At 35.8% G+C, this 26,410-nt stretch overlaps 1 protein-coding gene across 6 annotated transcripts in view; it reads right to left on the bottom strand.

Annotated features, from left to right (window-relative positions):
* Ssl1 (general transcription factor IIH subunit 2 Ssl1) overlaps positions 1-22,178 on the bottom strand; it is a 51,848-nt gene extending 29,670 nt beyond the window's left edge. For 4 of the 6 annotated variants that reach the window (XR_011333851.1, XR_011333854.1, XM_069834651.1 and 1 more), the window contains exons 1-3: positions 22,106-22,178; positions 3,773-3,839; positions 300-501 (exon numbers count right to left, since the gene is read on the bottom strand). Coding sequence is in view for 2 of the 6 variants with exons in the window: in XM_069834651.1 (XP_069690752.1) it covers positions 300-501; positions 3,773-3,839; positions 22,106-22,163 (327 nt within the window). In the remaining 4 variants the exon portion in view is untranslated. Of the gene's footprint in view, positions 1-299; positions 502-3,772; positions 3,840-19,419; positions 20,038-22,105 lie in introns of those variants that run through there. The other 2 variants (XR_011333852.1, XR_011333853.1) reach the window with 2 other exon arrangements.
* Positions 22,179-26,410: the final 4,232 nt, after the last annotated feature.

Raw genomic sequence — 26,410 nt, 5'->3', positions numbered from 1 at the left:
AGCTGACACCCAAAGAGCTTTAGATCAATTAGTGAGAGAGAGATCCAGAAATGATGCTACAGATGAAGTTCACCATCTCCCAAGGATTTGGCAACGCATTGTTGACATGGTAGGGGACTATATATGAAGTACGTAATGATAAAAGTAACGTAAATAAATTTAGTGTGAAACGGTAACTATGTTGCCATTACTTTTCGAATGCCTTGGTATATTAGTGAGATACAGTACATTACTCCCCTACTTCATGTGATATACACAGTGAACTTCAAGAAACGCATGTCTGAAATGTGGCTCATTACCTTGATTGTACAAAGCTGTCTAGTTGGTTTCAAATCTTGATTATTCATACATTCGGAGTTATCAATGATCAGGTATATGTGACGCATCATACCCAGTCGCATATTGCCGTGTCTCTCTGCTTGTCGTTTCCTCTTTGCACGTTGAATAATTTCAGCCACTGACCCTTCAAGCAAGCCCTCGTCATCTTCTTGGATTGCTTCCCTTTAATTTATATATATAGAATTAGAACATTTTTATATTAACTTTCTGCAACAAACACAAATTAAAGAATTACAAAATAAAATAGAGTGTCTATATCTTTTTCGTTAATCTTTCCTTTTCGTTTCAATTCTCGCTCTTTAAATGTACTACCCAATGAGACATGGAATTTATTCTTTTTAGCCTCATTTTTTAGATTGTTGCTTTCTTCGTAAAATAGCATAATTACTTTCTGACGTACTAGTACAAAACCTGAAATATTTCATCAAAATTTTACTTCCAAAGAATTAACTCTAGCTTTACAAAATTTAAAAACCAAGAAATCTCCTGGCCCCGATAACATTCATTCCGAATTTTTTAAACATCTGGGGGAAAAAGCCAAGTCTGTACTTTTATCCATTTTCAATTTATCATGGAACACCTCAGTTCCTGCAGCTTGGAAAAAAGCAATCATTGTACCAATTCACAAAAAAGGGAAACCTGCTCATGATGTTAATAGTTATCGACCAATAGCACTATTAAGCATGATAGCAAAAATCATGGAGTCCATGATCTCCAACAGATTAACTTGGTATTTAGAATCCCAAAATCTTTTATCACCAAGACAAGCCGGCTTTCGACAACTACACTCTACCAGTGAACAAGTCATACGCCTCGGCCAAGAAATAAAAGACAGTTTTAACAAGAAAGAAGATATCTTGGCAATATTTATTGACTTTCAGCTAGCATATGACTCTGTTTGGAGAAATAAATTATTACTAAAACTCCAGAAATTAGGTATCTCCAGCAATATGTTCAGATGGATATCAGAATTCCTTAGTCAACGATTCACTGCCACTAAATTCAATAACTCACTTTCTAGTTACAGACAAACATATCGAGGTCTACCTCAGGGCGCTGTCCTCAGCACAACTATATTCAATATTTATATAAATGACTTACCCTCCCTATTAGAAGAATCAAACATGAAAACAGCACTATTTGCAGATGATATAGTTTTGTGGACTTCCGGATCTTACAGACATAGAGACAAAATTCAAAATTCTGCTCTTAAAGCTCTAAATCAACTACATGAATGGAATACATCAAATTTGATGACACTCAATTTAAGCAAAAGTAACTACCAAATATTTTCACTTGGTAAAAAAGAAAGAGAATTCAATATCCAATACAATGACCAACACCTTCCTAGGACTTATGAATCCAAATATCTTGGAGTTATTTTCGATAGTAAGTTAACATGGAGCAACCATTTGAAATACATTTCTGAAAAAGCTCGTAAAAGATTCTCCCTTCTAAAAAGACTAGCAGGAAAGAAATGGGGATGCTCTAGGAATACTTTGAACACTACATACAAAATGTTTATACAGCCAGTGCTGACATACTGCGGAGAAATTTTAATTACTTCACCTTTCATAAACGAAATAGAATATGTTCAAAACCAAGCTCTCAGACTCATTACTGGTGGAATCAAAACAACTCCAATAGATTCTATGAGATTCCTCACTAATTTTAACAGCATCAAAATGACAATAGAAGAAAAAGCACTGATTCAATATAAAAAAAAACTTATTAGATTACCAGCAAACAATTGGCATTCATACAGTCCTCTCTGTAGATTGAAAACTCAAAAAAGTTTCATATCCATTGTTCAAGAATTAAAACAGAAAATCAATATCCCGAACTTAAAAGAAAACTTACAAATTAAACCAAACCCTTTAACTCTATTAAATATAGAATATAATCTAAATTTAACAGAAGAAATACTGAAATCAGAAGTAAACACTGAAATACTAAAACAATTGTCTTTAGAGACAATTAATATTAGATACCCTCCACAAAACTGGCTTCATTTATACACTGACAGATCCTTGATCTCCAGAGAACAAGGTGCCGGTGCAGGTGCTCTGTGCTGTCTCTTCTCACTTTATAGATCTCTTGGGTATGGAACAACAAGTTTTGATGGAAAAATCATTGCAATAAGTGAAAGTCTCAGGAATCTTCTATGCCACATCAGTAAATTTAGGAATGCAGTTATATTGTCAGACTCCAAAGCAGCTATTCTATCAATAGTCTCTAAACACACACCTTCATCTCAAACAGCAGAAATAACTAAAATGCTCTCTCAATTAATATCACTCAATAAAAGAATTGTATTCCAATGGATACCATCCCATTGTGGAATCCTGGGAAACGAGAATGCGGATGCTTTAGCAAAGAAGGGCAGCACTGCTACTTACAGATCTGTTACTAAATCTACGTATTACTCTGTAAAAAGATTTATTAAATCTACATACTTAGACTTCAACAAACAAAATTTGATAACACAATCCCAAGGGAAAAAATGGAACTCTCTGCATCAAAATCCACAGTTAATTCCCGATTTACCAGGAAAATCGTCTGTAGCTGCATTTAGATTGGCAACAGGCCATGATTGTTTGGCCAAACACCTGCATAGAATTGGAATATATCAGTCCCCTAATTGTCCATTGTGCAACTCAAACCAAGAAATGGATTCGGAACACCTCAAAATCTGTGCTTCAGTGGCTGGCCATGATAATATCTTTGAAAAATATTGGAGTGCAAGAGGTCAAATGACTTTATTGTCAAACGCCTGGCATTAGAAAACAACAACAACAACTTTCTGACGACTCCAAATTTATGGTACAATGTAAGCATTAGCATTCTTCTCGAATCATTATGTCTATTATTATTATGTGAGCCTTCATAAAACTGTGTTTCCTCTAATTTTGTAAACAGTTCTGATCGAGAAAATTATGCATAAATCCTGTAAGATATATCGAAGTCAATTGCAAAAGTTGCAAGTAGATTATTAACTAAAAAATTTGTTCTGAACACAAGTAACGAGACGTCTTTCCCCACAATGACACAATACCAAACATAAGATTTCTTCAGCTATGTCAAAATAATTTCTGAAATGATTTATGAACAAATAACTGGCAAGAATGTTAATTGAAAGAGGCAGAAAAGTTGCTCTAACTGAATCAGATAAATTATATATGGTATAAAATCACTGAAACGAAATTGCCTTTTTGAGGTACTTTACCTTTTATCAAACTGTATTTTAAATTCGATTCAGGACAGACAAAAAAGTTTCTTATGATTTATAAAAGTATAGAATATGAATTTATATCACATTTCCTCTCAAAAAGAAAGCTATTTGCCACAAAATCCATCCATGCATGTTTGCCATTGTTCACTGCTGAACTGTTGAAATAAGGTTCACTAAATACAGCTAAAGATAAATACTCACCATGTCTTTTCATAACCAGTTTCCCACCGGTATTCCTTCCCTTCTTCTTCATCAGCCATGTTGAAATCTGCAACAAATATCATATTTATAGTTATATATATATATATATATATATATATATATATATATATAATTTTATTGTGTTATTTTACGACGCTGTATCAACATCTCAGGTTATTTAGCATCTGAATGAAATGAAGGTGATAATGCCAGTGAAATAAGTCCGGGGTCCAGCACCGAAAGTTACCCAGCATTTGCTCGTATTGGGTTGAGGGAAAACCCCGGAAAAAACCTCAACCAGGTAACTTGCCCCAACCGGGATTCGAACCCGGGCCACCTAGTTTCGCGGCCGGACACACTGACCGTTACACCACAGATGTGGACTATATATATATATATATAAAACAATTTGATAGCTTTGTTTAATACTTTATACTATATAAAACTTATTTATACGTGTGTGTGTCTTACTTTTTTAGTGAGTTATTTTACATCGCTGTATCAACATCTCAGGATATTTAGCGTCTGAATGGAATGAAGGTGATAATGCCAGTGAAATGAATCTAGAGTCCAGCACCGATAGATACCCAGCATTTGCCCATATTGGATTGAGGGAAAATCTCGAATAAAACCTCAACCAGATAACTTGTCCTGACTGGTATTCGAACCTGGGCCACCTGGTTTCGCGGTCAGATGCTTACTTACTTCACAGATGTGGACCTTACATTTGTTTCTTTTAAGGAAACACAAAAGCCTCTACCATATATAAAGTCTGCATACAATTCACATCTCAGAAATGTATATGACATAAATACATAATATACTTTGGTATAGTGTGATTCTGGCACAGGTATCACACTCTCAGTAAAATACTGTTGTAACTTGAAAATTGTAATTTGTAAAGCTAGACTATTTCCTACTAAAATACTACTGTAGAAATATTTTAATAAATAAGTACTTTGAAAAATACTACTTTATTATTAGAATTTCATACCTCCAACCAGTAATATAGTGTGGGAAATTATTTACGAAAGTAATATGTCATTTTCGATATATGACAATATTTTACTGTGAATGCGACATGGTCCTACCACCCTGCATTAACAGTTATTGTGAAAAAATTTGTATCTTATATTATCAAATGAACTTTGTAACATTATAGTAGTCTATAACATAATATTATAAGGTCGACAATACACTTATTGGCTATGAAGAGCGCACAGTTCAACATAGTGGTGCCATCAGAATCACACTTATGCAAATTATGGGCCTTTGTCATAAAATGTCGGTCATAAAAATGTTGTATTTTAGTTAATGTACTATGTTGTATTTTAATTATGTTGTATCTTAGTAATTATGTGTTACTTTTGACATGTCCCATAGCATGTATAATGGAAGTAAACCACATTCTCTGTATCATGATTACACCATATTTACCAATGATACTGCTCTTTTGATATGCATAACTCATTATGTTTTAGTCTTAAAATCAGTTTTTCATCAGCTTATAATTTTCCTAGTTTCATGACATACTCGTATAATTTAGATAATGGACGTCATACAGTTATGAGAGCAACAAATTTAATTTTGTTATCTTAACAGGAAAATGGTACATCTAAAATTTGATACATCTGTTCTGTGTCTGTAACTAAAATAATTACACAATGACCGGGAAAAAAGTGGATCACTCAATTTTTTTTAACAACTATAATAATTTTACGGTTAATGCTTCATTTTTTCTACATTCTGATAGAGGCATACTGTAAATGAAGTAAACATGTATTCTGTGCACTTCATTCCCATCATCAAAATGCTTTTTGTTTGCAGTTCATTTTTAAGTTCTAAAGTGTTGCAATTTATGCAAAATTTCAAGTAATGCATTTTATGGAGTTACTGAAGCCATGGCTTACATTAACACATGATTAGCTTATGTCATTCAAACACTCACTGCGCGCGTATCTTGCCCTAACATTGCGTGTTACCACTACTGGTGACCGTGATGTTCTCCATTCGTATGTTTTCTGAGGGATGATGTTCCTGTTCTCCTACAATGCTGCCTGCATTTCGCTCGGAGTGTCAAAGCTGTGACATCGAACACTTTGGCCAAGCATATGTTACAGTTATTCAATAGGATTTAAGTGTAGGCTGCATGCTGACCAGTCCACAGTTGGTATTCTGATGTCTTGAAGGTAGTCTATCATGCAGCAAGCAGCATAGGGGTGGGCATTGTCATGCATAAAAATGAAATTTTCACACGCGAATGGAGCAAAAGGATTACATGGTCTGCTAATGCTAACATTTCCACTATGTATCAGCATGCATTCAGAGTATCTTCATTAACGAAAATAAGCTCCATGGGCTCCAAAACTGATATCACCTCACACCATGACATAGCCACATCCAAACAGCATTCTTTCAAGGAAGTTGCAAGGCGAATACAGCTCCCCTCGCTTTCTTCATACTCTTTCTCTACCATCAGATAACTGGAAGCAAACTCGCGATTCAACAGTGAACAGCCCATTGATCACTGGTCCACAGTCCAATTTTGGTGTTGATGCGCAAATTGTAATCGCGCTGCCAGGTGCTAAGGGTGAGCTCTGGAGAAATTATAGGTCTTCTTGAGGGCATATTGGCTTCCCTGAGTCTTCGTCTAACATTCTTCCCACTGACAGTGACCTTCCTCACTGTTCCGAGACGATTTCTGGCCTGGACTGCAGTCGTGTGGAGATATCTTAACCTGTCATCACTGGTGAATGTAAACCTACAATGGCCTGATTTTGGTCGTCTGTGGTAGGTACCCAGTTTACAGAATCGTCATAGGGCATCTTGGATGCTCCCGAAATATGTACTGATGACATTAGGAGCAAAACAAATGATTCATCCACCCTCAACCAATGCAAACATTATGATGAAACATCTTAACTTTCAAATTCAAAACAGAAACTGAAGAAAAAATATAACAGGAATTGATAATTCATCAACAGCGCCCACTGCATCAATTGTAAAACTTAAAAGGTTTCATTGTTGATCCATATTGTAAAACCATAAAGCACACAGCTTGGCACTTAGGGACAGAAAGTGGCTTATGGGGTGGCATTTTATGACATCTTAACATCATATTCATCTCCAAAAGTATTGCATACATCTTTCCTTACCCATAAAAGCTATTCAATTTAACAATACTCTCTCTAAATTGGTGATTTATTGACGATGATTCGGGTTTTATGAAGTGATCCACTTTTTTTGCTGGTCACTGTATTTGCTGAACTATCTGAACATTCTATATCACAAGAAGATAATAATATAGGCCTATAATATTATTATTATTTGAATTATAATGTGTCTCTAATATTCGTATACATAAATCGATAGGCCTATTGGAATGAAAACGTAGGAATATTGTAGATGATTGATTTTTTTTGTAACAGGTACAATGAATTAAACCTATTTACACGCTGCAAGATCTTTATGCTAAGGTCTGAATGAGGAAAATAGGGAGATGAAACATCAGATCTTGTCAATCCTTGAAGATGCATCCAGAGATTGTTACTAAATATTGGAAAACAAGGAGAATGATAACTTTGTTGTTAAATCTTGACCATTATACATTTACATATTTTATCTCCCCATTTGATCCCTTCTTGCCCATAACTGGTTACTTTTTGAATTGCGAACTCATTAAGCCAAAAAAAATCATTTAATATGGGGAAAGTTTTCAGGAAAATTTAAAATTCAATTAATATGGGGAAAGTTTTCAGGAAAATTTAAAATGTAATCAGTTTTTTGTGAACCTCAGTAAGTTGTATAAATTTGCACAGAAATTTCAGCAAATTTCCTAGTATAGGGCTTGTAACCCAACCTAGAGAGACACTTATTATTGGCAATCACCAAAGACATAGCCAGCCTGATACGCAGAATTCTAGGCTGTCGAAAATTATGTTTGATTATTATCATCCACTTGAGAAAAGAGATTATTTTGATTAATGGGGAAAAAACGGACTGTTAAGGTCCAAACCTTGTCAATGGTGATAAACATATTAACTGAACATGAATGCTGGAATCACCAGAAACGTTTGTAATATAATACACATTTCAGCATCATTCCATTTTGGGACATTGTTCAGCAACATTCTGTTTTGCATTTTCCAACAAAACAGACTAATGGGCATCCCAACAAGAAGTGTCAGGACACTGGGACAAATGGTCTGAAAACAGGACTGCCCCATTTAAAATGAAACATCTGGTCATATTACCATAAAGGGTCATACAACCCAATTCCATCATCACCACCATCATCAAATTATTAGGTAGGTACTTGTTATTATTACTGAACATTGTTTGTAGTAGCCTGTAGTACCGTATTTGTGTTCTATTCCTTACACTAAGTTTAAAATTATAGCATATTATCAAATGAAATTTATTTTCTCTCTTCCTATATATTTTTACATGCATGATTTACAAAATGTAGTCTGGACATTTTATTTATAGGACTCATGTCTCATCCCCAGAAGTTGAACTAACCGCAACTTAGAACATGGATTTTACATTTAAGAATGTCTTATACTGTATTCTACATAGGTCCTACAGCCGATTTTGCAGCAGCCATAATAAGTATTGTATTGTATTTATTTACATTCCATGGTATTCATGCATCCCTTCGAATATGAAACATGTCAAGAAATCTTAATAGTTCTACATAGTCTTATAGTCACAGTTTAGTTGAAATATATAGAGAAGAGTTTTACAATATATCAGTACAACACAAGGGGTTATTATCGATACTTAATACAAGACAGAAATATTCATGCAGCATTGTTGAATGTCATAAATTCACCTAGAGAATAGAAGGCGCGAGAAATTAGGTACATCTTTAATTTGGCCCTAAATAATCTTTTGTTTTGAGGTTGATTTTTTACATCCATAGTGAGGCTATTAAACATTTTTTTACTACCATATAACACACTCCTTTTTAATAGCATGATAGACTTGCCAATGGACTATGAAAGTAATTTTTTGACGAGTACTTATGCTATTAACAGTTGAATAGTTACAAAGTTTTCACGATTATATACGAGGCAGTTAATTCATGAAAAAATATACTGACAAGCCATGGGCATTATTTGTAGTTTTCATAAAATGATCCTACAAGATTCTCTAGATTTGGCATCTACTACAGCAAATAGGGATTAATAAGAATGGACACTGAGCAAAATTCCCAGCTCTATTTTCTGTGCGCATGTGCTAGGTTAGCATTTGATTTCACTTTCAAGTGCTAGAGGTCAGTATAATGGAGAACTCGCGACTGGTGGAACAGCAATTCCTATTTGCTAGCAAGTCAGTTAAAAGTATTTCTGCTGTCGATTGCTGGTGGATATCAGCACCAACTCTAGGGAAAAGAGGCAGAACCTCACGCTGATGCCAGTACAGTTGCTTTGAAGGTTATTCAAATAAGTCACTGCTACATCAAAGGTGCAGATGTACAGTATCCAAACTTATGATTCCCTATACACTGCCTACTATTATTCTAATTACTCTTTTTTGTAGCAGGAATATACTGTTACTATCTGTAGAATTTCCCCAGAATATTATTCCAAAACTCATTTCCGAGTGGAAGTATGCAAAGTATATTGTTTTTAAGGTATTCATATTTACTATCTCTTGCATAGATCTAATAGCAAAACATGCTGAATTTAGTTTGGGGTAATTTCTTTAATATGATTTTTTCCAGTTTAACATATTATAGATTTGTAACCCAATAAATTTGGTTGTTGTTTCTACTAGGGACCTGTTGTTAATTATTACACTTGAAATTTGAGAGGTTGAATAAGAGCAGGACTTAAATTGGATTATGTTAGTTTTGTTACAATTTAATACTAATTATTGACTGAGAACCAATCACATATTTTTAGGAGAATTGCCTCTGTTGAAGATTGGAATGTGTTGCAGTTATTGGTTGTAATTACTATACCTGTGTCATTTGCAAATATTGTTCGCGCAACTTATCTGGGCAGCTAAAAGAGCGTGACACGGGATGTAGCGGGGTTGCAAGTAGCGGTAGCAGGGTAGGAGAGGGAAGGATGATCTACGAGGAGGGTAAAATACATTTGCTTGCTTAGTATGATCTGTACTTACAGTAATTTTGCGTTCTGTGAAAACATATTTATGCAATGGCCGGTAGTAATACGAGATGCAACAAGATTATACGCGCCTTCTATACTCGAGATTGCCATTTCGATCCCGGCCGAAGTCGATGGCATTTAAGTGTGTGTAAATGCGACAAGCTCATCTCATAGATTTACTGGCATGTAAAAAGACTCCTGCGGGACAAAATTCCGGCACACCAGCAATGCTGATATAACCTCTGCAGTTACGAGCGTCGTTAAATAAACCATAATTTAATTTTAATATAGCGCACACAGTAAGGAGATGGAGATAATAAGGTCAGTGGTTGTTTGTTGCGATCAAGAGGCAAAAAAGAAATTTCTTACTTAATTACTTACTTTCTTACTTACTTACGACTTTTAAGAAACCTGGAGGTTCATTGCCGCCCTCACATAAGCCCGCCATCGGTCCCTATCCAGAGCAAGATTAATCCAGTCTCTACAGTAATCATATCCCACCTCCTTCAAATCCATTTTAATATTAACCTCCCATCAATGTCTCGGCTTCCCCAAAGGTCTTTTCCCTCCAACATCCCACTAACAGTCTATATATATTTCTGGATTCGCCCATACGTGCTACATGTCCTGCCCATCTCAAACGTTTGGATTTAATGTTTCTAATTACGTCGGGTGAAGAATAAAATGCGTCCAGTTCTGCGTTGTGTGACTTTCTCTACTCTCCTGTAACTTCACCCCTGTTAGCCCCAAATATTTTCCTAAGCACCTTATTCTCAAACACCCTTAACCTCTGTTTCTCTCTCATAGTGAGAGTCCAAGTTTCACAACCATACAGAACAGCCGATACTGTTTTATAAATTCTGACTTTCAGCTTTTTTGAGAGCTGACTGGATGACAAAATCTTCTCAACCTAATAATAGCAGGCATTTTCCCTATTTATTCTGCTTTTAATTTCCTCCGAGTGTCATTTACATTTGTTACTGTTGCTGTACTATGTTCTACTCACGAGACGTAATCATATACTTTGCCTTTTCGGGATTTATTTGGAAACGTATCTCTTTACTTGCTTCAAGTGTTTTCCCTAATAATTCATGGATTTTATAATACATCTAGACGACACCAGCAGTGATGACTATGATGATAATGATAATGAAGAAAGGAAGAGGAGGAGGAAGAAGAAGAATATTGATAATGATTATATGTGAAAGTGAACTTTTTGGAAACCCAACAACACAGACCTGTGCTTCTAGTTAAAGACTTCATGCATCGCTTACCATCAGTTGCTGATGGCCAGATACGAAAATTGTAATAATAATTGGAGTTGTGATAATACTGTATAGCACACAGAAGAAGAAAAATGTAATTTATTTATATTTGATATTTTGTGAAACCATATAGGCTACTTTCACCTACCATATCCAATAGAATGCACTGAAATTAAATACCGAATGATGTTTTTGTAACTGCATGTACAACTGCTGCAGCGACGGTCAGGAGCCAGCAGATAGCTACGGGGCAGCGAGAGAGCACTAGGGAACCCAGGTGCCTAGATAAGTTGCGCGGACAATAATATGGCATGACCTAGGCCTACACCTTTTATTAGGGGCCAAGATCATTTGAGAAGTGTTGAATCAAAAACAGCTCAGTCCATCCGCAGACAAAATGCTGTTTGAAACAGATTCCCTCTATTTCTGCAGCACTGAAAAGACCTGTGCAATCCGTTTGTTTCAGAAAGTACTCCTTCACAGTCTAAAATAGCTTCAAAATATGATGTTTGGTTCAGATCATAATAGTCTATTATTTTTCGCTATGTATTTCTTTGTGGATGCAATCTGAAACTTACTGCATTCACATGGCAAAGCAACCTGGTATCATTGGCTAGCTTCCGGTTTTGCCACACTTTTAATGTCAACAATGATTGCTAAAACTAAGCTGAAAAAAAACCTGTTCAGTTAGAGATTTGCAGTGTCATATGATAGAACACATGGGGACAATCCAAGTAAATATTAATTAGTATAGAATTCGAAGTACCAGTTGCAGGCTCTAGTAGGGGGACAAGAAAAAAGGTAGAAGATTAAGAAACTAAGAGATATAAAGAGGTACAAGTAAGGTAAGTTAACTTATATTCATATATTTTATAACATTTCTTACTCCAGATTCTACAAGATGCGGCACAGAAGTAGTTTGACGGTTTTAGAATGCCGTTTACTGAGCAATGTGGGGGGTTATGGGTACAGATCAATCGTCGTTTGGCAGAGTGTTCGATGCTATTTTAGTAATCATGGAGTGCGCATCATCATGCTTTTGTTGTTGAGACATTTTTCAAGAATGGTGATTCTGTTGTCAAAATACAGCATCTCTTTAGTCTTCATTTTGATGTTGGCTGCCACAAAGTCGTTCCTTGTTGCAATACCATATTGAGATGGGTAGGAAACTTCAGATAAACAGCACCAGGTTCCAATAAGGAACCAAGTCCGTAATTTTTTAGGAGAACGGGAACATTGTGACAGTAATAGTGAATGCTACATCTATTATTTGGGTGTGTTCTTAAACTCAGTGCATGCTCGTACACATCCTTCGACAATTTCATTAGAACATTCTTTATCGCAACACCAAAATCCATCAGTTCATTCCTATTTCCAGTGCTGTATGCCTCGCTGAACCATTGGCTCCATCGTTCCCTGGAGACTGATGAAAGCGATGGATAGGTTCTCTAGCCTAAATGTGTAGACAGCCAAATCAGCTGACTGAATATGGAGCTTGCAGCTTGTAAAAACTTACACACGAATCTTCAGATTCCAGTTTCTAGTGACAGTTATATTGATCTACTGTCTGCAATCCACGAGAAACATGTCAAAATACATAACTATTTTTCTACAATATCGCAGTACAGCGATTTTGATTTCAAATCACATTTCAGGTTATCAAGAAGTTCAGTAGAGGTAAATATGAAATTAAATTAGATTAAAACATTTAATTTTGTATTATGTTACATAATTATATTGCAACTAAACAATTTAATTGGGTATATTTTTTGCATTACAGATTTTGATTCAAGATATTGGGAGCCACACTGCCAAACCAAGCCAGACGGGATTTCCCGTCAAAGAATGTGAACGATTTTAATTCTTTGAGAGGACAAAAAAATTTCCCACGTATTTTTGGCTGTGTTCACTGCTCACATATTCCAATACCCAGACTTATCAATGACAATTCCTTCTACAATAGGAAAGGTTTCCATTTCATATTATTACAGGGAGTCTGATATTCCAACAAGAATTCATTGATTATTTTGTGGATGGCCTGGTTCTGTACATGATCCTCAAGTGTGACAAAACTCGCCAATTTTTTTTTAAATTAGATACAGGACATGATGTACTACTTTCACCACATTCATACCTCTTGGGTGATTCTGCATACCCATTAAGAGAATTCATAATGGTCCCGTTCAGAGAAAATGGACATTTGATCCCCAATCATAGGTAGTTCAATAAAGGCTTTCCAGTAGTAGGGTAGTTGTTGAACAAGCATTTGGACGTTTGAAGGGTTTGTTTAGGAGACTGAAATAGTTGAATGCTGTCAGGTTACAATACAATAAATATGTAATATTAACATGTTGCATATTGCACAATGTATCTCTTAGGAATGGGATTGTATTTGAGGAAACTGATGAATGTTGTTTTGATTATTTGGAAAATGGTAATTTGGAACCAGTAAGAGTTGTGCAATTAAGAAACACAATAATGAGTACACCAGTATGATTCTTTATTAATGTCATATACTTACAAATGTAATGGGTCTTCTAGTATAGGATTAAGCAAATGTTATTACAAATGTTAAATTAATACAGTAAATATATTTAAATTGTTAATTTAACAAGCTTAATATCATTAGTCATTCATATTATCATTAATGTAAATACAAACAATGACTAATTTATGTTATATAAATTGTCTTTTATGGTGCAATATTAAGCTATTATTATTATTATTATTAAACTTGTTAAATTAATCAATTAAATATCTTCACTGTGTTAATTAACAAATATAGGACTAATAAAAAGAAACGACCTAGAACTGGCGAAGAATCAATCAATTGGGGGTAGATCATAATGATGAAGTTTTAGTGCACAAAGCTTCCAGGTAACTGCAGAAGAATTGCTTTGGGGAAAAAGATTTAATTTCTTAATTTAACAAGTTTAATAATTAGTGATTCGTATGATTCTTGATTATTGTTAATGTAAACAATGACTATTATATTTTACTAATTAATTGTGTCCTATGCTGTAGAATTAAACTAATGATAGGCCTATTATTAAACTTGTAAATATCTTCACTGTGTTAATACCATGAAGATATTTAATGTTAATTTGACAATCTTAATGATATAATTTGTGATATTGATATGCAATCGTTAAAAGTGTGAACCTAATCAAAAATGAAAGTTAAAATGTTGAACTGAAAAGCAATAACAACAATAAGATAATATTCTAAACTTAGGCCTATATCTATTTTCTACACATTTTTTTTCATTTAGTCCTTCCTTATTGAAATTGCTCTTGTCAATTCTAAAATAGCTTCTATTTCTCTCTCCTCTAATCGTAATTTCTTCTTCTCATTTCTTCCCTCCTTTTCTCTCTTTCTTCATGTAACTGAAGTTTTTTTACGGAGGTAATTGCTCACCATCATTTTCCTTTTACGGATGGCTCCTGATGATGCTGAAGAAATTGATGTTGATGATGTGCCAGTATCACCATCTTCCATCATACTTCTCCCAAGCAATTCAGTCTGCGGCGAACTGGAAGCTTTGTGCTCTAAAACTTCATTCATTATTGTGAAGTACTCCCAGTTAATTGACCCTTCACCAGTTCTTGTTTGTTTCTTTTTATTGGCCCTGTATGTGGCCAACAAATTCCTGTATTTAATATTACAGAAATAAAAACAGTGGTGGACATGTAGAACTAGGGACATGTGGAAAAATATTAACTCAATGGGATTTGGAAATACAAAAGGACAGACACAACAAATCAGCATCTCATTAGAACACCTCAATGAACACTTCACTACTCCGCCAACTAACAGTACTGACCATAACACACAGCGACAGACAATGGCAGAACCTCAGGTGGTTGACTCACTCAGAGATAGATTTTTACTTTTCATACGTTACACCTATTGACGTGAAGAAAGCTCTTAAACGCAACAAATCCAAAGCGACAGGTTCTGACGACATTAGTATCGTAATGATAAACAAACTTATTGACGTAATCTTACCAACACTGACACGCATTTTCAACGCTTCGCTTACGACATCCATTTTTCCTAAAGCTTGGAAAAATGCCTTTGTGCGCCCTATACCCAAAGTTAAAATGCCGACTACCCCCAACAACTATCGACCTATTAGTATTCTTCGTACCTTATCGAAGGCGTTAGAGAGGATAGTACACAGACAACTCAGTGACTACCTAAACAGATATGAACTCTTGGACACACATCAGTCAGGTTTCAGGACTTGACACAGTACAGCGACTGCACTGTTGGAAGTAACGGAAGACATCCGAAAAGCTATGGATGAACGTAAAATTACAATACTGACGCTACTAGACTTCAGTAAAGCGTTTGACACTGTAAATATCGACTTACTGGCGAGAAAATTACTATCACTCCAACTATCAGAAAGCACAGTTTCTTGGTTCTCCTCTTATCTCAGCGAACATTAGCAGTGTGTTTGCATTGGAAGTCGAACTTCCTCATGGCGTATCGTTGATTCTGGAATCCCACAGGGATCTGTTCTATCACCACTACTATTCACTATTTACGTAAATGACATTCCCTCGACTCTACAGCACTGTAAGCATCACCTCTACGCAGACGATTTACAAATCTATATCCATACAACCCCTGACTCACTCAATGACGCAATACAAAATCTTAACGAGGACCTTGAATCTATCTGTATGGGCCAGAAAGTTTGGTTTGGCTCTCAATGCAAGAAAATCACAAGCAATCCTAGTGGGACATCAACGTCTATTATGCAATATTACTCCTGCTCTTCCAGTCAAGTTAAACGACACAATAATCCCTTTTGCTTCCAGTGTTAAAAAGCTCGGAGTTTACTTTGATACATATTTAAACTGGAATAACCAAGTAACCCATATTACCAAAAAAGTGCTTTCCATACTACATTCCTTAAACAGCATTCGAAAATTCCTTCCGCTATCACTCAAGAAAATACTAGTGAAAACACTAGTAATGCCCCACTTCGATTATTGTGATTTTCTACTGACTGACCTCAATGTCAACCAGTCGCAAAAATTACGTGTTCATTAATTCTTGTGTTCGCTTCGTCTCCGATGTCTGTCGCGCTGACCACATTACCCTATCCTTCCAAACTCTAAACTGGCTATGGCTTAACGAACGTAGAAATTTTCATTCTCTTGTTCTCCTTTTCCAAGTCCTTCACACTTCTACACCTACCTACCTTGCCTCCCATTTCAGTTACCCGTCATCATATCATAATCTCTTCACACGCACGCAAAATAGCCGCATACTAGCCATACCAACACATAAGACATCGTCGTATTCATCATCATACACAATCTCGCTCTCACACTTGTGGAATACCCTACCCAGTGACATCAGAGACTGTCGGAATTTAGTAGCGTTCAAAAGCAAGCTTATTAAGCATTTTCTTACTGGTAGAGTAGGTTTAATTTGTACTTAATTAATAAAAGAAATGCTTCTCTCTTCTTAACTTTTACAATAAACTGTCTAGCTTTTATTAACCAGTTAATCTTTTAGTACCGGTACTTTGATTTTTATTGTATCTGCAAATTTAATATTAATTGTAATTATAATTGTAATTGTATTCTTAATATTGTAGTTGTGATCCCCTGGTAGAGGGGAAGGGAAGGCTTGATGGCCTTATCTCTACCAGGTTAAATAAATAAATAAATAAAAAATAAATTTAGAAATTTCTTTTGCAATATCATTCCACAGTTTCTTCTTTTTGCACATGGGATGATTGAATGAGGATTCATTTTCCAATCTTTTGTTAAATACAGTAGTAGCTTGGTTAGGTTGTGCGTCCACTTCAAAGCAGAGTCAGATGCATCAGAAACTCTTTCAACATGAAACTAGCTTACATCGGATTTCAATTCTTTCAAGGAAACAGTTGCCAACACAGTTTCTATATAACTCCTTGTAAAATCATCACCTGAAATGAGATGTGAATACGTGATTATATAAAAATTATATGTTGGAATGTGAGAGACTAATTAAATAAGCTCGTCTTTCATTCATGTGCCTACAATATGCAATTATCAGATATAAATTAAATTACCTGTACGAAGGAGGTTGATATTTTCATCTGTATCTTGAAATATTATTTCAACTCCATTTATTAAAAATTTTGCAATTTTTACTTTCACAAGTTTCAAGCGTCTCTATGTACATTCAAAACACTGTTCTGAATTTCAGCAATACATCATATCTATTAAACATAAATCGATGACGTCATTAAGGCAATCCAGCGCACTATTTGCAATGCATTTAGGAACATGTTCTTACTGACGAGATTTCTTCAAGCAGAACTGCATAGGCACCTTCGTGGGATTAATAAACAGATGGTATGGTTTCAGCAATGTAGTGTCATAGCTCATATGGCTGACAACTCCATAAACGTTCTGTGCCTCATTTTTTGTCCCCGTTCGCTTGATCTCATCATCTGCGACTATTTTCTGTGGGGTTATCTGAAGTCAAAATTGTACATAAACAGGCCCCAAACAATTGATGAGCTCAAGATTGCCATTGTGCAGGAAATCGCCAACACTGGTGACGAAATGTTGGAAAGAGCAGCACATAAGTTCAGGAAGAGACTTAAAGAGTACATGAAAAGAGGCAGACTACATTTTGAGTAACATAATTAAAAAAAAACCTAAATGAATGTATCAATATCAAAATGGCATACATAGCTAGATTTTTGGGAAGTAATAAATTTGTTCTGATTTACATATTCATTGTGTTATTTCCATTTGAAAACCGTTCAACTCCTCTGCCACACTCTGTATAATACTAACTAATAATATCTCTTACATTTCTTCAATATTAATTTAAATATGTATTAACATTTCTGTAAAGGAATTTATACTTTATTTCATGTAGTTTATGAACATACCTTTTTAAAATTGTGTTTTACAGAAAAAATGACACAAGGAACATTATTTTTGATTATGAATGGATAATAAAATGCCTCATATGTTACACTGAAGTTATCAAATAAAATGATGCATTTCTATAGTCCTATTTTCGTTTCAAAAAATTATTTTCAATGTGGCTGGTTCAAAAAGAACAAAGTCCAAAATATTTATGTCCATAGCAGTGATAGTAAACAAAAAATGATTTTACTATGATGTACCGAAGTACATACGATACTTCCATGCAGGAATTCTTCACCATATGGTAATGCAGAATTCCTGCACAGAAATATCATATCTAGCCTACATATACATCACAGTAATATGGTAAGCGTAAGAAATCACTACGTGATTCAAGACGGCATCTTGTTGTGTTGGACCCCAGTCACTTAGTTACTTGTAATGAGTACATCTCTGTAAATAGCGTTGGATATTGTGCCACTGTCACATATTCTGTGACACAGTACATGGGAATAGACCACCAAGGGAAACAGAGAGGTAGAACTTGAACTGAAAAGGATTCGATCGGGAATCAGAACTAGAATCCGGTGTGGCTTAGTGGATAAAGCGTCAGCATGTATAGTTGAAATCCCCGGTTCGAGTCCCAGTGCCAGAGAGAATTCTTCTCCGTTCACCAAAAAATTATTTGTTTGACAGCTACAAGACGATGTCTCAACTGCACACTACAATTGGGTTTTACAAGTTTTAATCAAATTCTGAAATATATCAGTTTTTTGCTTCTCCTGAAAAATAATTTATTATGGACTTAGCGTCTTTTGATTCAACACTCCTCATTTATGAACACTATAAAAAAAAGTTGGGGACCTAATATTGATCTTTATGGAATTCCATTATTAATAGTTCCCCCATGTAACCGGTTTGTGTGAGATTTATCTAATCTCGACCTTTCAGCACTGATCACAGATAATTATCATTTAAATGAGAAAAAGATTAAAACTCTCACGTAACATGAATAATACAATAATAGGGCTACTTGCTGTTGCAGTACAATAACTCGGTAAAAAAGTTGGTCAATATGACGGACATCAATGACATTATCAAGTATCAGTGATAGGTTAGGTTTGGTTTGTTCAGGTTTTTTGGGATGCCACTGTTGATGGATGGTAGGTATCATTTACGGACAGCTGTAATGAAATCTGTCAAGTAACTTACTGGTAGGACGGTACATTATTTGAAACGTAAAATCACACTTTGAATAATTATGGCCCTGACGAGCCGCTTTGGCGTGTAGGCATTATTGGTCCAGGAGAAAAACACATTATTATTTTTATTTAAGGTCAAAAGGGAATATTACATTTTAAACTAATACTTACTCGTAACCAAGAGATTAAGGATGCAATCGGTGGGGCAAAGACGATATGTATTTCAATTATAATTTGTAATGTCAACGCGTCCGTTAAATAACACAATAAAAAGTCATTAAAAGATTAGTTATCGGTTAGTTATCTATATTCTGGGTGTTCTGCTTACATACACACAGAAATTCACTTTTTAATACCACACCCGGTAGCAGGCTTAACAGATCAACATTTAAGCAGCACTCGGCTAGTCACAGAACACGCAACAGTGCTTTCAAGTTTTGTGAGTCCTGCACTGCTGCCAACTCATCGTACAAATATATACAGTATATAAGCTCCCAGAAGCATGCAGAACATCGATAATGAAAATTCTCTACAAAGGAAAAGGAGAAACCAACAATCCTCACTCCTTCCGAGGTATTGTCCTCGAGAATGTCGCTTTCAAAGTACTCACAAAAATACTAACTAACAGACTAATAGTGGAAGTAGACAACCGTATCCCGGAATGCCAGTTCGGATTCAGGAAGGCAGAAGCACCCTTCATGCCATAAGCTACCTAATAGAACAAATAGAGAATACCCTAAGACACCCTGGGAAGAAATACCATGTAGTCTTCGTCGACTACTGCAAAGATTTCGACCTAATAAACAGGGAAACACTAATTAGAAAACTAAGCAACATGATCGGCGAATCACATGCCTTAACAACAATAATTGCAGACATTCTAAGCTGCAACTACACTCAAATATCAGACGAAATTACACTATCTAACAAAATAATACAGACAAATGGGGTACTACAAGGAGATCCTATTAGCCCGGTCCTCTTCAATATCATGACCACAGACATAACAAAAATCACAGAGGACACCACAGCATCGATGATTATGTACGCAGACGACATGGCGATAGGCTCGTCCAACATAGAAGAACTACAACAGGTCCTAAATAAACTCGTGAGATGGGCCGAGGAAAACAGCCTACAGATAAACCACCAGAAAACAAAACAAATGAACTTCAGAAACGGCGGCAAAGAAAGAAAAAAAGACACTCCGACACTGCAGAACGAGCCACTTGAGATAGTGAAAAAATTTAAATATTTAGGAGTAACACTTCAAACAACACTAAAATCATACAGAATCCACATTCAAGAAAGAGCAGCCGCTGCAATAAAAGCTATGTACAATATTAAGAATCTGCAACAACTGGAAACAAAAACGGCAATGACCTTATTTAGGTCAGCTATAGCACCAATAGCAACCTACGGACTAAATATCATATGGGGAAACTTAACAGTCAGCGACATGGGAAAAATTGAACGAGTCAAATCATCCTTCATGAATAGAGTACTAGGAGTAGGAAGAACATCTCTCTCGAGACTAACATACGAACTAACGAAGGAACGCTTCTTCATCGAAGATATTAGAACACAACTCTGCATGCCGAACATTCAGCATACGAGAAAGCCCTGGAAGTACTCAGAGGAAAGAAGAACGCCATCTGGAGCGAGTTCTACATAACAGACGCCATGACAACCAGACACTGGGCAAACACAAACTACGAACTGAGACACATAGTGACCCGTTACCCAGTACATGGTTTTCACCATAAGATCTGTACCACCAAGAGATACCACGAACCCAACGACGAATGTGTGTGTGAACTGTGTCAGAAGCATTGTGGACGATATCACGTTGAAAACTGCCGAGAAAGGAAAACCTCGCTCACAAACTTTTGCAAAGACTAACCTACAAATCCTATGCACATTGTGCGCATTTCATTTCATTTCATTTCATTCATTCATTATATAAGCTCTGGCTAGATTACTGCTGAAATAAGCGGGGGAAGGGGGAGGTTTCATGGCGAATTGCTAACGTGAAAATGTTATTTATGAGTTCTTCACACATGTTCACGTCCCACACATAAAAATAAAAATCATAAAATTGTGTTTAAAACTTTCCTTCTGTCCAATAATATTCAGAAAATTTGTTTAAAACTATAATATATATTTAAACTTAAAATACAACTGCATAGCAATATTGTAATTTTAATTCTTGGGTCAACTTTTAAAGAAAGCAAAATACAAAGCTAAGAAAGTTATTTTTCTATTCATAACCCATTCACCATTCCAGGATTCCACAGTGATTAGTTAACAAATGTCACTACAGTATTCCCTTCTATTTAATTTTATGGGTACGTTTATGCTATATAAAACAGTTAAACAGGAAAGAAAACCCATCTCTTAAATGCAAAACGATTGTTTTTTTTTTTAAGAAAAATAGCTATTCCATTATCAGTTTTCCACAAATAAGTTACCGCCACTTACCAGTATCTGACATAATTTTATGATAGATAATTAGCAAGTGCGATAAGCAGAAAACAGGTCTTGAATTATTGGACAAACCTTGAATAAAATTCAAAACTGTTCAGTGTTGTGAAAGCCATTTAGTTTTGTAAAAATCCGTAAATTCTATACTGAACATATCTTCGGTTTAATCATCACGTGAATAGAATCGAAAGGAATAAAAATCAACTTTAGGCAAATTTCGTCAGTTAAGGTACCGGTAATTGAATGGTGGGTTTTTATAAAAGGTGACTGCATAATGCATGCATCAAATTTGACCATTGTTTATACTACTACTACTATATACTACCAAATAACTTATTATAGTAAGGTATTTGCTACTTGGATGATCGTCCACCTCTACTTCGGCATGTAGGCGTGAGGCCAGCAGCTGACTGGTCGGTCTTGGCCCTCATAGGCTGTAGACTAGAGCCATGGATTCACTTTACTATTTGCTGCTACTACAAGTACCGGTACCCAGTGGCGCCAACTTATATGGGCCCTTGGGGCTCGAGCCCACCCAATAATTTGTCGTGTTATTGTTGTTGTTATTATTATTATTATTATTATTATTATTATTTACGAGATTTATTTATTTTAACTTATAACTCGAGTGTTCGAGCCCACCCAATGTCTTCCAAAAGTTGGCGCCACTGCCGGTACCAGTACTATTACTATTTTATTATGGAGGAGGTCATGAAGGCTTGCACTACAGCCAGAGGCTTTGTGCATCTTATACCTCCTTTGATAGGGATGATTGTTTTGAAGTCCGCAGGACAGCATCTCTGATTACGATCAGGGACAGAATTCATGTAGTATCGTGATTCACTGTTTGGTGCCATCTATCGATTCAGCTACACAACGCTCAGTTTCAACAGAATCCGCGACGACTTGAATGCCCTTTCTTTGATAGTTTTCAGTCTCATCAGATCGATGCCATCTGTATGCAAGTCACGGTACTACAACCTGTATTGACAAATACCTTAAGGTATTTGGTATTGACCTAGATCTAGCGACTGCGAAAGACGTCACGTTGTAACTCTCATTTGAATTGCATGGAGCTACTGTACTTCCATCTAGCGGTCATTACCAATCGACAGTGGAAATCTTGATGGTTGTTCTCTTCCACATGTCACTGTTTTTAACATGGGGATGGGCAATCTGTTGTATGTGATCAGGGATGCAAGTCATCCTCTGTTGACCTGAACTACTGAAAGATGATAGATGAAATGGAAATTAATAAAGGCCAAATGAGTCCGAAGTCCAATGTCGAAAGCTACCCAGCAATATTGCTTCAATTTCTTGAGGGAGGAAACCTCGGAAAAAGTCAATGTTTTTCGTAATTTTAATTTTAATTAAATGTAATCTTATAGTTTAAAATTTACTCGCGTGGATGGAAGTGATAGAAATCAGTATATTAATGTCGGTATAAAAATAACCGTACCCGGGAATTATCTTTGGAACAAAAAGGTGACACTACCGCTTGACATTATAAGTATTGATGCGTGCAGAAAAGAGATATCCAAACCAAAGTCTTTGAATTAATTGGATACTCGGGCTATAAATTACTCAGACTTCAGATGTATAGGCCTGCAAACAATTGTTCTTCCTTTGATATTATATCGTCAAAGTGTGATGTACTGCCTAGTAACAGCCCGAATCTTAATCACAGGTAAACCAAAGTCGACCAACCGACCACTGGACTCACGTCTACATGCCTCAGCAGAGGTGAACGATCATGCAACTGGTATGAGGATAACCTATAGTTAGCACGATAATCCCCCAGTCATTACAGCTGGCTCACAAAACTGAATTTTGTAACCTACCATAGTTCTCCAAATTCATTATATTGTTAGGTGGATACCGCACATATACATTGACGGAAATTTCGTAAGAAAATATATACATCTTTCTTCATGAAGAACCACTCATTCCACTTTCGGTGTTGGACCCCAGACTCATTTCACTGGCAGACGCTAAATAGTCTAAGATGTTGATAAAGCGTCGTAAAATAACCTACTAAAATAAAAAATAAAAAAAACCACTCATTCCATAATGCGAGTCCAGACAGATGTCTCAAACCGCGATGCTATGATACGAGACAAGGTGATGATAATAGCAGTAATAATAATAATAATAATAATAATAATAATAATAATAATAATAATAATTCATAGTGTTCTGCTCAAGGGCAGGTCTTTCACTGCAAACCCAACATTCTCCAATCTCTCCTATTTTCTGTCTTCCTCTTAGTTTCTGCATATGATCCATGTATCTCAATATTGTCTATTATTTGATATCTTCTTCTGCCCCAAACTCTTCTCTCGTTTACCATTCTTTCCAGTGCATCCTTCAGTAGGTAGTTTTTTCTCAGCCAGTGACCCAGCCAATTCCTTTTCCTCCTCTTGATCAATTTCAGCATTATTCTTTCTTCAACCACTCTTTCCAACACATCTTCATTTCTTTTTCTGTCTGTCCATTTCAAATGCTCCATTCTTCTCCATATCTCCCTTATTTCGTCGTAATGTCCATGTTTCTGCCCCATACAATTCCACACTCCACATAAAGCACTTCACTAGTCTCTTCCTTAGTTCTTTTTCCAGAGGTCCGCAGAAGATGCTTCTTTTTCTATTAAAAGCTTCCTTTTCCATTGCTGTCCTTCTTTTGACTTCCTGGCAGCGCTCATGTTACTGCTTATAGTACACCCCAAGTATTTGAAGCTGTCCTCTTGCTCTACTGCCTCATTTAGAATTCGCAACTTTACCTTCTTTACTTTCCTTGTTACAACCATGGTCTTCGTCTTGTTTGCATTTATCTTCATCCCATACTGCTCACAGCTGTCATTTAGCTCCAGTAGCATATCCCTTAGTATTATCTCCTCTTCTGCTAACAACGCCATATCATCAGCAACTCTTATGCACTTTATTCTTTTTCCTCCTAGTGTCACTCTTCTCATGTCCTGAAAACAGTTCTTCACTAAATCCTCCAAGTAGATCTTGAACAGGGTAGATGATAAAGGGCATCCTTGACGTACTCCTTTCCCTATTTCACTAATAATAATAATAATAATAATAATAATAATAATAACAACAACAACAATAATAAATATAGACATGTCGTCATATCAGTCAATTAAATTGTACATCAAGAGGCTGTTCCGGAATTCATACAGACAAGAACTGACAGAAAGGATATCTACCAAACCATGGCACCAAGAAGACTTCAGTGGCAACCTTTCAGCTGACTATTGGACACGAAAGTCTGAGCAAGCACCTATACCAGATTAGAATCAACAGTGAGCCATTCTGTGATCTGTAACAGCAAGAGGACATGAACAGAAATCACTTACAAAGATATTTTATCTAGTGCTATGGAGTGTGCCCAATATTTGGAGGCATGGGGTAAAATGTGTTAATATAATAATAATAATAATAATAATAATAATAATAATAATAATAATAATAATAATAATAATAATAAGCATCATCATAATCATAACATCATGAATGCTGAAAACCAGGGGCCAGGCACTCAGTACCCGTAGCCCCTAAGAGAGGTGTCTTGATGGAATGAAGTTAGCGATGACTGGGGACTACACATCCCATTGAATGCTGCACAAACAACAGTCAATACAGAAACTTAAAAAACAGTCGGAAAAAGTTGGAATATGAAGACAAAGCTTTGCGTTCGACTCCCCCCCCTCCCCCCATTTTAAATTCCTTGACAAATGTTATAATTTGGTTGAGGAAAGCATATACGAAACATTGAGTATTTTAAACGATAAATATGACAGTAACCCTGTTTCTTTGAGAGCTCTTGCCGCAATAAACGAACTATGAATAATTTTAGTATAATAATGAAATTCTCAGTTGTTTCGAACTTTCATAACTATGATAGGCATTATATAATGTTTAAAGAAACAGTTTGACCTATGCTCAATTCTTATTACAGACAGTTCCTTGTAGTACTATTATATATCAATGTTGGGTAAAGATTACGACGATATAGGGGGAAAAAGTAGACAGTGAGAAGCAAAATCAAAGGGAATATTTAAAAACAAACACAGAGTGAGTGTTGGAAATGAAGGTAATGGAGACCTCCAAACAACCATGTTACAAGAATGATTGTCAGGCCTAGCAATTTGTCGATAGACAATGACTGCTTCTATCCTGGTCTATTGAAAAGTCGTGATTGAATTCAGCTTCATAAGTGAAATTAATAAAAATCATGCCAATGAATAGTTCTGTAGATCATTTAGTTTACTACCGGTATTATTGTTGCTTACAGTTGCCAAAGATCAATTGAAATCGAGAATTCAAAAGTTAAAAAGAAGTAGAAAGCCTCACATTCTTATTATGTGCCAAAGGCCTCGCTTTAGGTTGAGATGCCAAAAAACATTGCAGAGTTGTATAAGTCTCGCAAGCAGGGAATACCGACGGAAGGAATGTGAATGAAACAATGTAATAAGGATGAGCGGGCGATATGAAAAGTCACGAGATAGTTTGAATGATATTCAAGAGTACAGTCGGAAAAGAAATGACATCGATAGAAACAGTCTTGCGTTGTGATAGTTACATTACGACTTTAGTATGTTCCATTGCATGTGAATACGTGTCTTGTATTACACAGTATTATTATTTTATTCGTAAACATATGTTGCACA

The sequence above is a fragment of the Periplaneta americana genome, chromosome 9, assembly GCF_040183065.1.
Source record: "Periplaneta americana isolate PAMFEO1 chromosome 9, P.americana_PAMFEO1_priV1, whole genome shotgun sequence".
NCBI lineage: Eukaryota > Metazoa > Arthropoda > Insecta > Blattodea > Blattidae > Periplaneta > Periplaneta americana.
Note: the sequence above shows the minus strand (reverse complement) of the source record. Positions and strands in the feature narration are given on the sequence as shown.